Here is a 16,271-nt window from a genome sequence, read left to right as displayed (position 1 = left end):
ACTACACAAGAACCTGATCTGTGTCAGTGTGCAAACCTACCACTTCCTGACAGCAGCATGAGGAAGTTGCAGAGGACTTGCTGGAGCTCCACACATTTGTGCCGTGACGCCATTATTGAAAGGATAATACTGATCACATTTTCACTGAATAAAATACCTTCTTCCACGCTATCCTCTGTGGCTGTAGGGAATCAAGAAATAATTAGGACAACTCACAGTACTTCTTCAATATTCACATGCACTCACTAATTATATAAGGCCAGACATGTGCACTGTTTTGTCAGGAATAAATACTGGATAAGAAACAGAAATATTACAGCGTAGAAGAAGGCCACTTAGCCCATCATATTCATACTGACTTCCCAAATTAGCAATTCACTTAGTGCCACTCTTCTGCCTTCTCTCCATAACCCCGCACATTTCTTCCTTTTCAGATAACTGGGTGGCACAGTGGCTCAGTGGTTAGCACTGCTGCCTCACAGCACCAGGGACCCAGGTTTGATTCCAGCCTCGGGCAACTATCTGTGTGGAGTTTGCACATTCTCCCAGTGTCTGTGTGGGTTTCCTCCGGGTGCTCTGGTTTCCTCCCATAGTTCAAAGACGTGCAGGTCAGATGAATTGACCATGCTAAATTGCCCATAGTATTAGGTGCATTAGTCAGGGGTAAATATAGGGAATGGGTCTGGATGGGTTATTCTTCAGAGGGTCGGTGTGAACTTATTGGGCCGAAGGGCCTATTTCCACACTGTAGGGAATCTAATCGTAACTGTTTAATTCCCTCTCAAATGTTTCAACTGAGGGCTGCATTCATCACATGCTTAGGAAAAAGTTTTGCCTTATCTCACTTTGCTTCTTCTCCTAATTCTTTTAATCTGCGCCCTTATTCTTGATCTTTTCTCAAGTAGGAGCAGTTTCTTCTAAGCTCTATCAGGTCCATCACAATTTTGATGACTTCAACCAATCAGATCTCCTCTCAGCCTTCTCAATAAAAATCTCCTAATTCCAATCTATATTCATAACTAAAGTTCCACAGCCCTAGAATCTTTCTGCACTCTGTCCAATGCCATTGTACCTTTCCCAAAGGGTGGTTCCCAGAAATGAACACAATACTCTAGCTAAGTCTAAACTAGTGTTCCACATAAATGCAACATATCCTCCTTGTTCTTGGGTCCTGCCCCTATTAATAAAGCCCAAGATGTTACCTGCTTTATTAGCTCTTCACCTAAACTATCCCCAATCTTCAATGGCTGGTGCACATAAATATCCAAATCCCCCTGTTCTCTAGAGTTTAGAGTTGTGCCCATTATTTTATGTTTCCATGTTTTTCTGACCAAAATGAATAATCTCACATTTCTCCCCATCGAACTTTATCTGCCACTTGTCTGCCCATTCCACCAAACTGGCTATTGTCATTTTTGTCATTTTACACTCTTTTCATCACAGTTTATAAGGCTTCCAGATTTCGTATCATCAGCAAATTTTGAAATTATGCCTTGAACACCAAGGTCTAGATCATTAACAACTATCAGGAAAAGCAAGGGTCCCAGCACTGATACTGAGGAAATCCACTACAAACCAAATAAAATCTATTTCCCATCACTCGCTATTTCATTCCACTCAGCCAAGTCTGTATTCAGTCCCTTTTGTTAAATATCATGAGGATAAACTCTTCTGCTTTTTTTCAATAGTGCTGTGTGGTTTTTACATTCACAAGTGAGAGAACATGTGGCTTGGGATTCTCATCATATCAAAAAAAAAGCATTTCTGACAGTGCAGCACTCCTTCAGTACTGCCCTTCCAACACACTCTCAGTACTGACTCATCAATAGTGCAGCATTCTCACTGACTTGGTCTGGTGAAACAGATTGGATCACATTCAAAACATGGAAAATAAGAGCGGGGAGGCTATTCAGCCCATCGAGGCCAATCCACCATTCAACGAGATTGTGGCTGATCCTCTAGCCTCACTAGCACCCTTTATTCAATAGCACTCCTACTTCCTCAAAATCTACGTATTTCTTTCTTTAATGTATTCAGTGATGTTTGCTTCCACAGACTACTGTTTTCCCCTTACCTCAGTCTGAAACGGCCTATCATTTGCCCTGAGACCATGATCACTTCTTCCTTAACTTAAACATAGTTAATTTTGATGGGATGAGACATGCATTGATTAGATTAGATTCCCTACAGTATGGAAACAGGCCCTTCGGCCCAACAGGTCCACACCGACCCTCCGAACAGTAACCAACCCAGACCCATTCCCCTACCCTTTATATACCCCTGACTAATGCACCTAACACTACGGGCAATTTCCCATAGCCAATTCACCTGACATGCACATCTTTGGACTGTGGGAAGAAACCGGAGCACCCGGAGGAAACCCATGCAGACACAGGGAGAATGTGCAAACTCCACACAGACAGTCACCCAAGACCGGAATTGAACCCGGGTCCCTGGCACCGTGAGGTGCTAACCACCTACCCCCCCCCCCCCACCAAATACTTTGGATCTGTCTTCACTAAGGCAGAAACAAATAATGTTCTGGAAATGCTAGGGGACAGAAGGTCAAGCATGAAGGAGGAACTGAAGGAAATCCAGATTAGTTAGGAACTGGTATTAGGAAAATTGATGGGATTAAAACCTGATATGTCCCCAGGGTCTGATGCTCTGCATCCCACAGTACTTAAGGAAGTGGCCCTAGAAATACTGGATGCATTGGTGGTCATTTCCCAGCATTCTATAGAATCTAGAAGAGCTCCAGCAGACTTTGGGATAGCTAATGTAACTCACATTTTAAAAATAGAGGGAGAGAGAAAATGGGGAATTAGAGGCAGGCCGCTTAGCCTGACATGGGTGGTGGGGAGAATACTGGAGTCAATTATTAAGGATGTAATAACTGAGCATTTGAAAAGCAGTGACAGGACTGGTTCTAGCCAGCATAGATTTACTAAAGGGAAATCATGCTTGGTAAATCTGCTGGAATTTTCTGAGGATGTGACCAGCAGATTGGACACAGTTGAATCAGTGAATGTTATGTATCTGGACTTTCCAAAGGCTTTTAGTAAGGTCCCACACAAAAGACTAGTAAGCAATATTAAAGCTCATGGTATCAGAGGTGATGTATTGACTTGGACAGAGAACTGGTTGGTAGACAGGAAGCAGAACGTCGGAATAAATGGATCCTTTTCAGAGTGGCAGGCAGTGATGAGTGCTGTATTGCAGGGTTCAGTGCTGGGACCCCAGCTGTTCACAACATACATTAACGATTTGAACGAAGGAATTAAAAGTAATATCGCCAAATTTGCAAATGACACTAAGCTGGGTTGGAGTGTGCTGTGAGGAGGATGATAAGAGGCTACAGGGTGACTTGGACAGACTGGCTGATTGGGCAAATACTTGGCAAATTCAATATAATGTGGATAAATGTGAGGTTATCCACTTTGGTGGCAAAAACAGGAAGGCAGATTATTATCTGAACAGTGGCAGTTTAGGAAAAGGTGAGGTGCCATGGTGGAACAGTCACTGAAGGCTGGCATGCAGGTACAGCAGGCAGTGAGGAAGGATAATGACATGCTGGCCTTCATAGTGAGGGGATTTGAATATCGGAGTAAGAATGTCTTGCTGCAGTTACACAGGGCCTTGGTGAGACCATACCTTGAGTATTGTGTGCAGTTTTGGTCTCCTGGTCTGAAGAAGGACATTCTTGTTATTGAGTGAGTCCAGCGAAGGTTCACCAGAGTGATTCCTGGGAATAGCAGGACTGAATATCAAGAAAAACTGATCAACTGGGCTTGTACTCCCAGGGAATTAGAAAAATGAGGGTGGATCTCATAGAAAGATATAAAATCCTGGTGGCACTGGATAGGCTAGATGCGGGAAGAATGTTCCTGATGTTGGGAAAATCCAGAACTAGGGTCACAGTTTAAGATTAAGGGGTAAAACATTCAGAACTGAGGTGAGGAAGAATTTCTCCACTCAGAGTTGTGAACTGTGGAGTTCTCCGCGCCCCCTCCCCCTCCACCAGGAAGCTATTGGGGCCAGTTCATTAGATAGATTCAAGAGGGAGCCGGACCTTGTGGCTAAAGGGATCAAGGGTTTGGAGAGAATGAGGGAGTGGAATACCGAGATTGCATGATCAGCCATGGTCATATTGAATGGTGGGGCAGGCTCAAAAGGCCGAATGACCTATTCCTGCAACTATTTTTTATGTTTCTATGTTTCCAGGCCATGAGACACTAAACTTCGAAAAAAAACTTGAAATGTTGATCAAAAGCACACAATCAGGCCTAAGTTAGATTCATAGACTCACAGAGATGTACAGCACGGAAACAGACACTTCAGTCCAGCCCGTCCACGCCAACCAGATATCCTAACCTAATCTAGTCCCATTTGCTAGCACTTCCTATTCATATACCCACCCAGATGCCTTTTCAATGTTGTAACTGTACCAGCCTCCACCACTTCTTCTGGCACCTCATTTCACACACGCAACACCCTCTGCGTGAAAACATTGTCCCTTATATCCCTTTTAAATCTTCCCCCCTCTCACCCTAAACCCATACCTTCTAGTTCTGGACTCTCCACCCCAGGGAAAAAACCTTGTCTATTTATCTTCTCCATGCCCCTCATGATTTTATAAGCCTTATAAGGTCATCCGTCAGCCTTCGACGCTATAAGGAAAGTAGCCCCAGTCTGTTCTGTCTCTCCTTTTAGCACAAACCCTTCAAACATGTCAAAATACTTGTAAATCTTTTCTGAACCCTTTCAAGTTGCTGAGTTTTACTGTCCTACCTTTAATTGCAAACATCAGGAATATCCGACACACCTGAGCCTGCACCTCCAAGCAGTCAGCATGGTAATTCAAAATAGAGATGAGGACTGGAATGATACGTTCACTGGCTGCAAGAACTGCAAAATAAACCAACAAAATTGATATTTCACTTCAGGGCATCTCCAGTGTATATTTGTAATAGGGAGTAGTCCTCAATTGTTAAATAACTGGGAACATCATGAGAACACACAAAAGATACAAACTCCAATGTGTACACTGACTGGTTTCTCTCAGACCCTGTCTTTCAGGAAAATAAATACGCACTAATTAGTATATGTTCCCAGGCCTCATAAGGCCTCACACACCGAATCTCTCTGAGATGCGGCTCCCACACACACTGACTCTCATTGGGGTACAGCTCCCACGCACACTGACTCTCACTGGGGTATGGCTCCCACGCACACTGACTCTCAACTGGGGTACAGCGCCACACACACTGACTCTCACTGGGGTACAGCGCCACACACACTGACTCTCACTGGGGTACAGCTCCCATACACACTGACTCTCACTGGGGTACAGCTCCCACGCACACTGACTCTCAACTGGGGTACAGCGCCACACACACTCTCACTGGGGTACAGCTCCCACACACACTGACTCTCACTGGGGTACAGCGCCACACACACTGACTCTCACTGGGGTACAGCTCCCACACACACTGACTCTCACTGGGGTATGGCTCCCACGCACACTGACTCTCAACTGGGGTACAGCGCCACACACACTGACTCTCACTGGGGTACAGCGCCACACACACTGACTCTCACTGGGGTACAGCTCCCATACACACTGACTCTCACTGGGGTACAGCTCCCACGCACACTGACTCTCAACTGGGGTACAGCGCCACACACACTGACTCTCACTGGGGTACAGCTCCCACACACACTGACTCTCACTGGGGTACAGCTCCCACACACACTGACTCTCAACTGGGGTACAGCGCCACACACACTGACTCTCACTGGGGTACAGCTCCCACACACACTGACTCTCACTGGGGTACGGCTCCCACACACACTGACTCTCACTGGGGTACAGCTCCCACACACACTGACTCTCAACTGGGGTACAGCGCCACACACACTGACTCTCACTGGGGTATGGCTCCCACACACACTGACTCTCAACTGGGGTACAGCTCCCACACACACTGACTCTCACTGGGGTACAGCTCCCACACACACTGACTCTCACTGGGGTACAGCTCCCACGCACACTGACTCTCACTGGGGTACACCTCCCACACACACTGACTCTCACTGGGGTACAGCTCCCACACACACTGACTCTCAACTGGGGTACAGCGCCACACACACTGACTCTCACTGGGGTATGGCTCCCACACACACTGACTCTCAACTGGGGTACAGCTCCCACACACACTGACTCTCACTGGGGTACAGCTCCCACACACACTGACTCTCAACTGGGGTACAGCTCCCACACACACTGACTCTCACTGGGGTACACCTCCCACACACACTGACTCTCACTGGGGTACAGCGCCACACACACTGACTCTCACTGGGGTACAGTCCCACACACACTGACTTTCACCATTGTGTGAGAATATTATGGCTTTAAGAGGTGTATTTAGATTTTTCTTTTAATTTTGAGCCATAGGTGTAAAACTGTCTATTCCAAGCCAATAAAGTAAACAGCTTGTGAGGCCTTGGAGGTTTTGTTAAAAGTTGGAACAATAGAAGCTGCATGAATGGGTGGAGTCTGGCTCCCACACAACCAGAGCTGAAAATGTGTTGCTGGAAAAGTGCAGCAGGTCAGGCAGCACCCAAGGAGCAGGAGAATCAATGTTTCGGGCATGAGCCCTTCTTTAGGAAAGGCTCCCACACACCAGGGCTATAGCAGCTGTTGTGGGTTTTGAAATTGGCTATAGAAGCTGTTTCTCTCTCCCTACCAAAGTTTTCTCTTTTTGCTGCCAGCATCACATGTGAAACCATCTGTTTTACTGACTTTGCCTTTGCCAAGGCTGTGTTTATGGGATGTTATTATATTGGAACAGATGCTGTTTAGTGGTTAAATAATCTATTATTCTAAGTTTTCCAACAGAGTTAAAGTCTTACCAATTCTTCTTTCTTTTGCTTGTATTTTAACTGGGAGTAAGATTAAAGTGTGTTTTGATTAAAACCAATCAAAATTAACCAATCAAATTGCATCTAGAACACAGCACCTTACACATGCCTTTAAATAAGATTTTTAAAAAGGTTCGAGGCTTTCCCTTGATTTATTTGCAGGGGGTTTGGTCTGGTCTGGTCCATAACAATTTGCCACTGACTTTATGTTCATTCATGAGATGTAGATGTCCCTGGCTAGGCAGGCACTTATTGCCCTAATTATTCTTGAAAAATGGATGGTGAGCCTTGAACTGCAGCAGTCCATGTAACTTAGCTACACCACTGTACACCTTGCTGTTGGGAATGAGTTCCAGGATTACAACCCAGTGACCGTAAAGAAATTATTATATAGATCCAAGTTAAGATGGTCTTATGGAATTTAGAAATCTGTTACACGCATTCTTCAAAGTGATAATGGTAAAGATCTATGAAAACGCTGTGAGAAGCAGCCTGGAGGGTTGCTGTGGAACATTGTTAGATGGTGGACAGGGTTTGGGATTGAGTTACTTCGCTCCTAACCTGCTGCTGTATTTATGTCACTATATTTATGTAGCTGAATTCGACACATTTCTGGTCAATGAATAAAATAGAATAGAATATTCTTTACTGATGATCAAAATTATTATGATAAGGTGAGATTTTGTGATATAATCCGATTGTGTGTCAAGGAGAATTGGTTATATTCTCTCTTTTTGAAGATGGTCACTCCTTCATACACATATGATATGAGTTTTAATTGCCACCAATGACTCCACGCTGAATGATATCCAGGTCTTGCTACACACAAAGAGTGAATGCTCCACTATTTGAGGAGTTGGAAATGGTACTTAACTTTACAATTATCACCAAAAATCCCACTCTGAGTTATGATGGGAGTCATTGATGAAAACATTGACAATTATTGAGCTTTGGATGCTATTTTGAGAAGTCTTGCAGCAAAGTCCTGGAGCTGTGCTGGAGGAAGATGGTGACAGATTGGTAATATGACTGTAATCCAGGGGTGCAGGTTAATGGTCTGGGGAGATAGCTTCAAATCCAACCAGGGCAACTAACTATCAATTTACCTGGAATTGGAAGTTAATCCCTTCAATGAACTATCATGAAACTACCACTGATTGTTGTAAAGGCACATTTGGTTTATTAATGCTCTTTCAGGAGAGAATTTGCCATCTATTTCTGTTCTACATGTGGCTATAGATATTAAACCAGCGGGCAAGAGGGGTGCACTGACCTCTACATCACTGAAGCCAGGTACCAATTCATGGACACCTCCTCTTACAGCCCCCTCGACCATGACCTCACCTCCCATCACCTCCCCAGACCATCCACAACCTCATCAGCTCAGGGGATCTCCCATCCACAGCCTCAAACCTCATAGTTCCACAACCCTGCATCACCCCATTCTACCTCATACCCAAAATTCACAAAATTGACTACCCCAGTCAAACTATTGCCTTTGTCTGCTCCTGCCCCACCGAACTAATGTCCTCCTATCTCAACACTTTCCTGTCCTCCTTGGTCCAGGAACTCCCCACATACATTCAGGATACCACTCATACCCTCCACCTCCTCAATGACTTTCATTTCCCCGGCCCCCCATCCCTCACTTTCACCATGGACATCCAGTTCCTCAACACGTCCATCTGCCATGGTGAAGGCCTCCAAGACCACTGGCCGACCCAACCAGTACCCCTCCAGTGACACTCATTTGATTGGCGGAACTGGTCCTCGCCCTCAACAACATCTCTTTTGAATCCTCCTACTTTCTTCAGACCAATGGGTTGCCATGGGCACCCGCATGGGCCCCAGCTATGCCTGCTTCTTCATAGGATATGTGGAACAGTCCACCTTCTGCAGTTACGCTGGCACCATCCTCCACCTCTTCCTCCGCTACACTGATGAATGTTTCAGCACCACCTCATGCTCCCATGAGGAGGTTGAACAGTTCATCAACTTCACTAACACCTTCCACACTAAACTTAAGTTCATCTGGACCATCTTGGACACCTCCCTCCCCTTCCTCTCCATTTCCCTCTCCAGCACCCGACTCAACACTGACCTCTATTTCAAATCCACAATTCTCACAGCTACCTGGACTACATCACCTCCCACACCCGCTCCTGTAAAAATGCGATTCCTTACTCCCAAATCCTCCGCTGTATCTGCTTCCAGGAAGTGCAACTCCTGGTCTCCTACTTCCAGGACCAGAATTTTCCCTCCTGCGTGATCAACAGTGCCCTCCAGTGCATCTCCTCTGCTTCCCGCACCTCCGCCCTTGAACCCCACATCTCCAAATGCAACAAGGACAGAAACCCTCTCACCTTCTGCCCCACTAATCTCCAGATACAGCACATCATCCTCCACTATTTCCACCACCTACAATCAGACCCCACAACCAGAGACATAATTCCCTTCCCATCTTAAAACTCCCTTCCCATCCCTATCTGTATTCCACAGAGACTGTTCCCTCCGTGACTTCCTCTTTAGGTCTACGCCCACCCTCCAACCCACCCTCCACACCCGGCACCTTGCTGTGCTGCCACAAGAAGTGTAAAACCTGAACCCACACCTCCTCCCTCACCTCCATCCAAGGCCATAAAGGATATTTTCACATCCGACACAGATTTTCCTGCGCATCCATTTGCCTCATCTATTGCGTCCATTGCTCTCGAAACAGAATGCCAACTCATGGGGTGTTACAGGAAACTTCTCTGGACACACACATTCAATAACCCCAATGCCCTGTGGCCAACTACTTCAAATTCCCCTCCCACTCAACCAAGGACATTCAAGTCCTAGGCCTCCTCCACCAATAACTGGAGGACCTATGCCTCATCTTCTGCCTTGTGACCCTTTGACCCCATGGCAACAACGTCGACTTCACTCATTTCTATATCTTCCCTCCCCCCACCCCATCCCAGATCCAAACCTCCAACTGGTGCTACTCTCTTGACCTTTCCCACCTGTCCATCTTCCTTCCCATCTATCCACTCCACCTTCCCTACTGACCTATCACCATCCTCCACTCATTTGCATCCACCTATTGCCTTCTCATCGACCTTCCCCCAGCCCCACCCCCACCCTCCTATTTATCTCTCAGCTCCCTTGACCTTCCCTGATGAAGGGCTTATGCCAGAAACGTTGAATCTCCTGCTCCTCGGATGCTGCCTGAACTGCTGTGCTTTTCCAGCACTATATTCTCGAGTCTGATCTCCAGCATCTGCAGTCCTCACTTTCTCCCATGTGACTCTAGACCCACTGCCTTCTGAAATTTTTGAGGAAACCTGTCAATACATGGGAAATTAGGGATGGGCACCAAGTTATCTTTCCATGGACTCTCATTACCCAAAAAATAATAAAAAGAAAGATTGATCTCCAAAGCCCATTTCTTATTTGTCCTAAGCTGATGTCAACCAGTCAAAAGATTTCCACCGCTTTAAATTGACTTTTTATTTTGCTCAGGTTCCTTGGTAACACTCTCTGACAAAACTATCCTGATGTCAAGGGCACTCACTCTCACTTAGAACAAAGAAAATGTACAGCCCAGGAACAGGCCCTTCGACTCTCCAATCCTGAGCTGATCCAAATGTACTGTCTAAACCTGTTGCCCAATTCCTAAGCGTCTGTATCCCTCTACTTCCCACCTCCTCATGCATCTGTCCAGACGCATCTTAAATGAATCTACCCGTGCCTGCCTCTACCACCTCTGCTGGCAACGCGTTCCAAACGCCCACCACCCTCTGTGTGAAGCACCTACCGCGTGTATCCCCCTTAAACATTCCACATCTCACCTTGAAAGCATGACCTCTTGTTATTGAATCCTTCATCCTGGGAAAAAGCTTGTCTCGATCCACCCTGTCTATACCCTTCAGGATTTTGTAAACCTCAATCAGGTCCCCCCTCAATCTCCTTTTTTCTAGTGAAAATAAACCTAACCTACTCAACTTCTCTTCATAGCTAGCACCTTCCATACCAGGCAACATCCTTGTAAAGCTTCTCTGCACCTTCTCCAAAGCGTCCACATCCTTTTGGTAATGTGGCGACCAGAACTGTACACAGTATTCTAAATGCCGCCAAACCAATGTCTTGTATAATTTTAACATGACTTGCCAGCTCTTATACTGAATACCCCGTCCAATGAAGGCAAGCGTACTTCTTGACCTTCTTGACCACTCTATCCACCTGTGCAGCAACCTTCAGGGTACAATGGACCTGCACTCCCAGATCTCTCTGCTCATCAACTTTTCCCAAGGCTCTTCCATTCATTGTATAATTCGCTCTAGAATTAGTCTTGCCTAAATGCATCACCTCACATTTGTCTGGATTGAAAGCCATCTGCCACTTTTTCACCCAACTCTCCAGTCTATCTATATCCTCCTGTATTCTCTGACAGTCCCTTATGCTTTCTGCTGCTCCACCAATCTTTGTGTCATCTGCAAACTTGCTGATCATACCAACAGTACCCTCTTCCAGATCATGTATGTATATTACAAACAACAGTGGCCCCAATACTGACCCCTGTGGAACACCACTGGTCACCTTTCTCCATTTTGAGAAACTCCCTTCAAATACTACTCTCTGTCTCCTGTTGCTCAACCAGTCCTTTATCCACCTAGCTAGAACACCCTGCACACCGTGTGACTTCACTTTCTCCATTAGTCTACAATGGGGAACCTTATCAAACGCCTTACTAAAGTCCATGTATATGACACCAACAGCCCTTCCTTCATCTATCAACTTGGTCACTTCCTCGAAGAACTCTATTAAGGTATGATCTCCCCCGCACAAAACCATATTGCTTATCACTGATAAGCTCATTCTTTTCTAAATATAAATAGACCCTATCTGTCAGTACCGTCTCCAGCAATTTCCCCACAACCGACGTCAGGCTCTCTGGTCTGTAGTTACCTGGAATATCCCTACTACCCTTCTTGTACAGGGGGACAACTTGAGCAACCTTCCAGTCCTCTGGCACCTCACCTGTATTTAAGGATGCCACAAAGATATCTGTCAGGGCCCCAGCTATTTCCTCTCTCGCCTCCCTCAGCAACCTGGGATAGATCCCATCTGGTCCTGGGGATTTGTCCACCTTAATAACCTCTAGCATACCCAACACATCTTCCCTACTTATGCCAACATAATCTGGACTAATCAAACTTCTATCTCTAATCTCAACATTCATCATGTTCCTCTCCTCAGTGAACACTGATGCAAAGTAATCATTCAGAATCTCACCCATTCTCTTAGGTTCGGCACACAGCCTTCCTTCATTATCCTTTAGTGGGCCAATCCTTTCTCTAGTTACCCGCTTGCTTCTTATACAAGAATAAAATGTTTTGGGATTTTCCTTAATTCTGCTTGCTAAAGCTATTTCATGACCCCTTTTAGCCCGCTTGATTCCTCGTTTAAGACTTGTCATACTCTTCCGATATTCCTCCAGGGCCCGTTCTGCTCTTAGTAGCCTAGACCTTATGTACGCATCCCTTTTCCTCTTGGCTAGTCGTACAATTTCTCCTGTCATCCACGGTTCACGAATCTTGCCCTTCCTATCCTTTGCCTTCAACAGGATATGCCTATCCTGCACAACCATTAACCTATCTTTGAAAGCCTCTCACATCTCAAATGTGGACCTCCCTTCAAATAGCTGTGTCCAATCCACATTTCCCAGCTCCTGCCTAATTTTGTTGTAATTGGCCTTGGCCCAGTTTAGTACTCTTCCCTTAGGACCACTCTCTTCTTTATCTACGAGTATTCTAAAACTTACAGAATTGTGGTCACTGTTCCCAAAGAAATCCTACATCGCAACTTCTACCACCTGTCCTGGCTCGTTCCCCAGTACCAGGTCCAATATGGCCCCTTCCTTCATCGGACTACTGATATATTGCTCTAGAAAACTCTCCTGGACGCTTTGTACAAATTCTACTCCATCCAGACCTCTGATGCGAAGTGCATCCCAGTCAATGTTGGGAAAATTAAAATCTCCCATCACCACTACCCTATTGCCTCTACATCTATTCATAATCTGTTTACCTATCTCTTCTACCTCACGCTCACTGTTGGGAGGTCGGTAATACAGCCCCAACAATGTAAGTGCACCTTTATTTCTCAGCTCCACCCATAATGCCTCACTACCCAACACCACCATAGTGTCCTCCTTTAGCACAGCCGTGATATCGTCCCTGACCAGCAATGCAACTACACCCCCTCTTTTACTTCCCTCCCTGTCCTGTCTGAAGCGTCTATATCCTGGAACATTTAGTTGCCATTCATCATGCCCTTCCTTCAACCAAGTCTCTATGATGGCAATAATGTCATACGTACAGGCACCAATCCAAGCCCTAAGTTCATCTGCCTTACACACATTAAAGTATCCCTCCTTGCATTAAAGTAGTTGCATTTCAGGCCACCAGTTCTTTTGCACTCACCTGCTCTCTGCCTATTCTTCCCTTTTTTAATGCTATCTTTATTATTCTTACAGTCTCCAGTCTCCACCTCGCTGCCTACTTGTTTTCGCTTCTGGTTCCCAGTCCCCTGCCACATTCATTTAAAACCTCCCCAATAGCAGTAGCAAAAACTCCCCCAAGGACATTGGTTCCCGTCTGGTTTAGATGTAGACCGTCCCTTTTGTAATAGTCCCACCTACCCCAGGACCAATGTCCAACAAATCTGAACCCCTCCCTCCTACACCATCTCACAAGCCACGTGTTCATTCTACTTATTTTTTTATTTCTACACTGGCTAGCATGTGGCATTGGTAGTAATCCTGAGGTCCTCCCCTTTAACATCTCTCCTAGCTCCCTGAATTCTTCTTTCAGGACCTCATCTCACTTTCTACTTATATCTTTGGTGCCTTTATGCACCAAGACAACTGTCTGTTCACCCTCCCCTTTTAGAATGCTCTGCAGCCGATCAGTGACAATCCTGACCTGAGCACCTGGGAGGCAACATACCATACGGGAGTCCCGTTTACGGCCAGAGAACCGCTTATCTACTCCCCTCACAATAGAATCCCCTCTGACTATGGCCCTAAGAGTCTTTTTTCCGCCCTTCTGAACAGCAGTGCCCGCCACAGTGCCACGATCTTGACAACTGCTGCCCTCCCCCGGTGAGCCATCTCCCCCACAGTATCCAAAACGGTATTTCTGTTTTGGAGGGAGATGACCGCAGGGGACACCTGCACTGCCTTCCTACTCTTTTTCTGACTTTTGGTCACCCATTCACTGTCTCCCTCAGCAATTCTAACCTGCGGTGTGACCAGTTCACTAACTATCCACGATCTCCTCAGCATCGGGGATGCTCCACAGTGAGTCCATCCGCAGCTCCAGAGCCATCATGCGGTTAAACTACAGCTGCAGCTGGACACACTTCTTGCAAGTGTAAGGGTCAGGAACATCAGACACGTTCCTAAGCTCCCACATCAAGCAAGAGTCACATGCCATTGTAAGCTTATCTTTATATGAACTAACTAAAACCAAACAATGCACTTAAATAAATGAAAAAGAATGATAAGAAATAAAATCCTTACTTACAGGGTCTTTTTCTTCCGGTTAGAGGAGGGGGTGGGAGGGAGATACTACACGTGTAGTATCTCGGGTTTAGCCACTGCCCAAATATAAATTAAGACTGTACCTTCCTGGCAGCCCTCACTTCACTCCTCCTTCTCTCCTCGCTGCTCTGATAAATGTCTCTAGAATTCAGCTCTTTTGTCCATGTATGGAACAAGGCTGGATGAGGTCAGGGTCTGTGTGTGGCTCTGGTGGCAACCAAACTGGCATCAGTGAGCAAGTTGTTGAAAACACTGCCAACAGCATCTTCCTTCACTTCACAGACAATTGAAAGTAGAATGATGGGAGGGGTAATTGAATGGTTTGGATTTATGTTGCTTTATGTAAACAAGACATACCTGGGCAATTTTCCACATTGTTAGATTTACATTAGTTTGTAAATTTACTGAAAGGGGGCAACCAATTTTGGAACACAGGTCTTCAGCTCTCTACCCAAAATGAGAGAAGACTGCAGCCTTTTGTCGAAACAGTGCACTCAGCCTTTTCTTGAATGGGTTTCACAGGCACTTATTCTTCATGGGATAAGGCTCCACAATCAAATAACCATTCATGTGTCAGCACCAAATGGATGGTAGAGAGACTATTAACAACGTAAAGAATGAGAGAAGTTAGGTCATTATCGTTACCTTAAAAGCTGTACTGACAACCACAACAGTCACTTACCCTCGGCTTCATACAGCAAGTAAATTAAGTATTTCAGGCTGATCTTCTGAATTTCTTCTAGATCAACTTGTAAAAGCATAAATTCTGCAACATAGAGTGGAGCGTTTACATTTCATACTCTGGAAGTCAGGGGAAGATTAGAAACACATCCACATATCCCCAAAATACATCAGGTATTGGCTCCATTGTTATGTATACAGATTCCTACTCCACGTACACATTGTACACCATTCCCTCCCATTCTGTGCACATGCCTTTTCACACACTTGCAGTGTTCCATACAGGTTCCAAGATTAGATTCCCTACAGTGTGGAAACAGACCCTTCGGCCCAACCAGTCCACACCAACCCTCTGAAGAGTAACCCACCCAGAACCATTTCCCTCCGACTAATGCACCTAACACTATGGGCAATTTAGCATGGCCAATTCACCTGACCCGCACATCTTTGGACTGTGGGAGATACCCACGCAAACATGGGGAGTAGGTGCAAACTCCACACAGACAGTCACCCGAGGCTGGAATCGAACCTGGGACCCTGGTGCTGTGAGGCAGCAGTGCTAACCACTGAGCCACCATGCCGCCCGCCCCCTAATCACTACAGCTTAGACATGACAGTGAAGGCAGAGCAACACTGCTTTACTAGAATTATAACTGACCTCCAAGGGTTAAATTACAAAGAAGGATTACATAAATAGGGTGTATTTCCTGGAACTTGGACAGTTAAAGGTGATTTATTTAACATTTGCAAGACATCCAGGGGAACAGATAAAGTTTAGAACCATTAGAACACTGAAGGAGACCATTCAGATAAAGAGAAACAATACATCTGTCAAAGGTAGGGCATTAGTACTGGGCAGAAAAATGTGGTGCTGGAAAAGCGCAGCAGGTCAGGCAGCATCCAAGGAGCAGGAAAATCGACGTTTCGGGCATAAGCCCTTCTTCAGGAATTAGTACTGGGCAGCATTGTTTAAAGAATAGAGGCAGACCTTTCAGGAGTTAAATTAGGAAACATTTCAACAAAAGGTATTAACTTATTTTTAATTTATTCTTTCACATATAAGTTACATGTGTTG

The 16,271-nt window shown here is 45.6% G+C and overlaps 1 protein-coding gene across 1 annotated transcript in view; it reads right to left on the bottom strand.

The window, feature by feature from the left end:
- LOC140469265 (serine/threonine kinase-like domain-containing protein STKLD1) overlaps positions 1-16,271 on the bottom strand; it is a 39,167-nt gene that overhangs the window by 14,625 nt on the left and 8,271 nt on the right. The window contains exons 3-5 of the mRNA XM_072565606.1: positions 15,198-15,281; positions 4,792-4,908; positions 41-181 (exon numbers count right to left, since the gene is read on the bottom strand). Of these exons, the coding sequence (XP_072421707.1) occupies positions 41-181; positions 4,792-4,908; positions 15,198-15,281 (342 nt within the window). The remainder of the gene's footprint in view (positions 1-40; positions 182-4,791; positions 4,909-15,197; positions 15,282-16,271) is intronic.

This window comes from Chiloscyllium punctatum, chromosome 49 (assembly GCF_047496795.1).
Source record: "Chiloscyllium punctatum isolate Juve2018m chromosome 49, sChiPun1.3, whole genome shotgun sequence".
Classification (NCBI taxonomy): Eukaryota; Metazoa; Chordata; class Chondrichthyes; order Orectolobiformes; family Hemiscylliidae; genus Chiloscyllium; species Chiloscyllium punctatum.
Note: the sequence above shows the minus strand (reverse complement) of the source record. Positions and strands in the feature narration are given on the sequence as shown.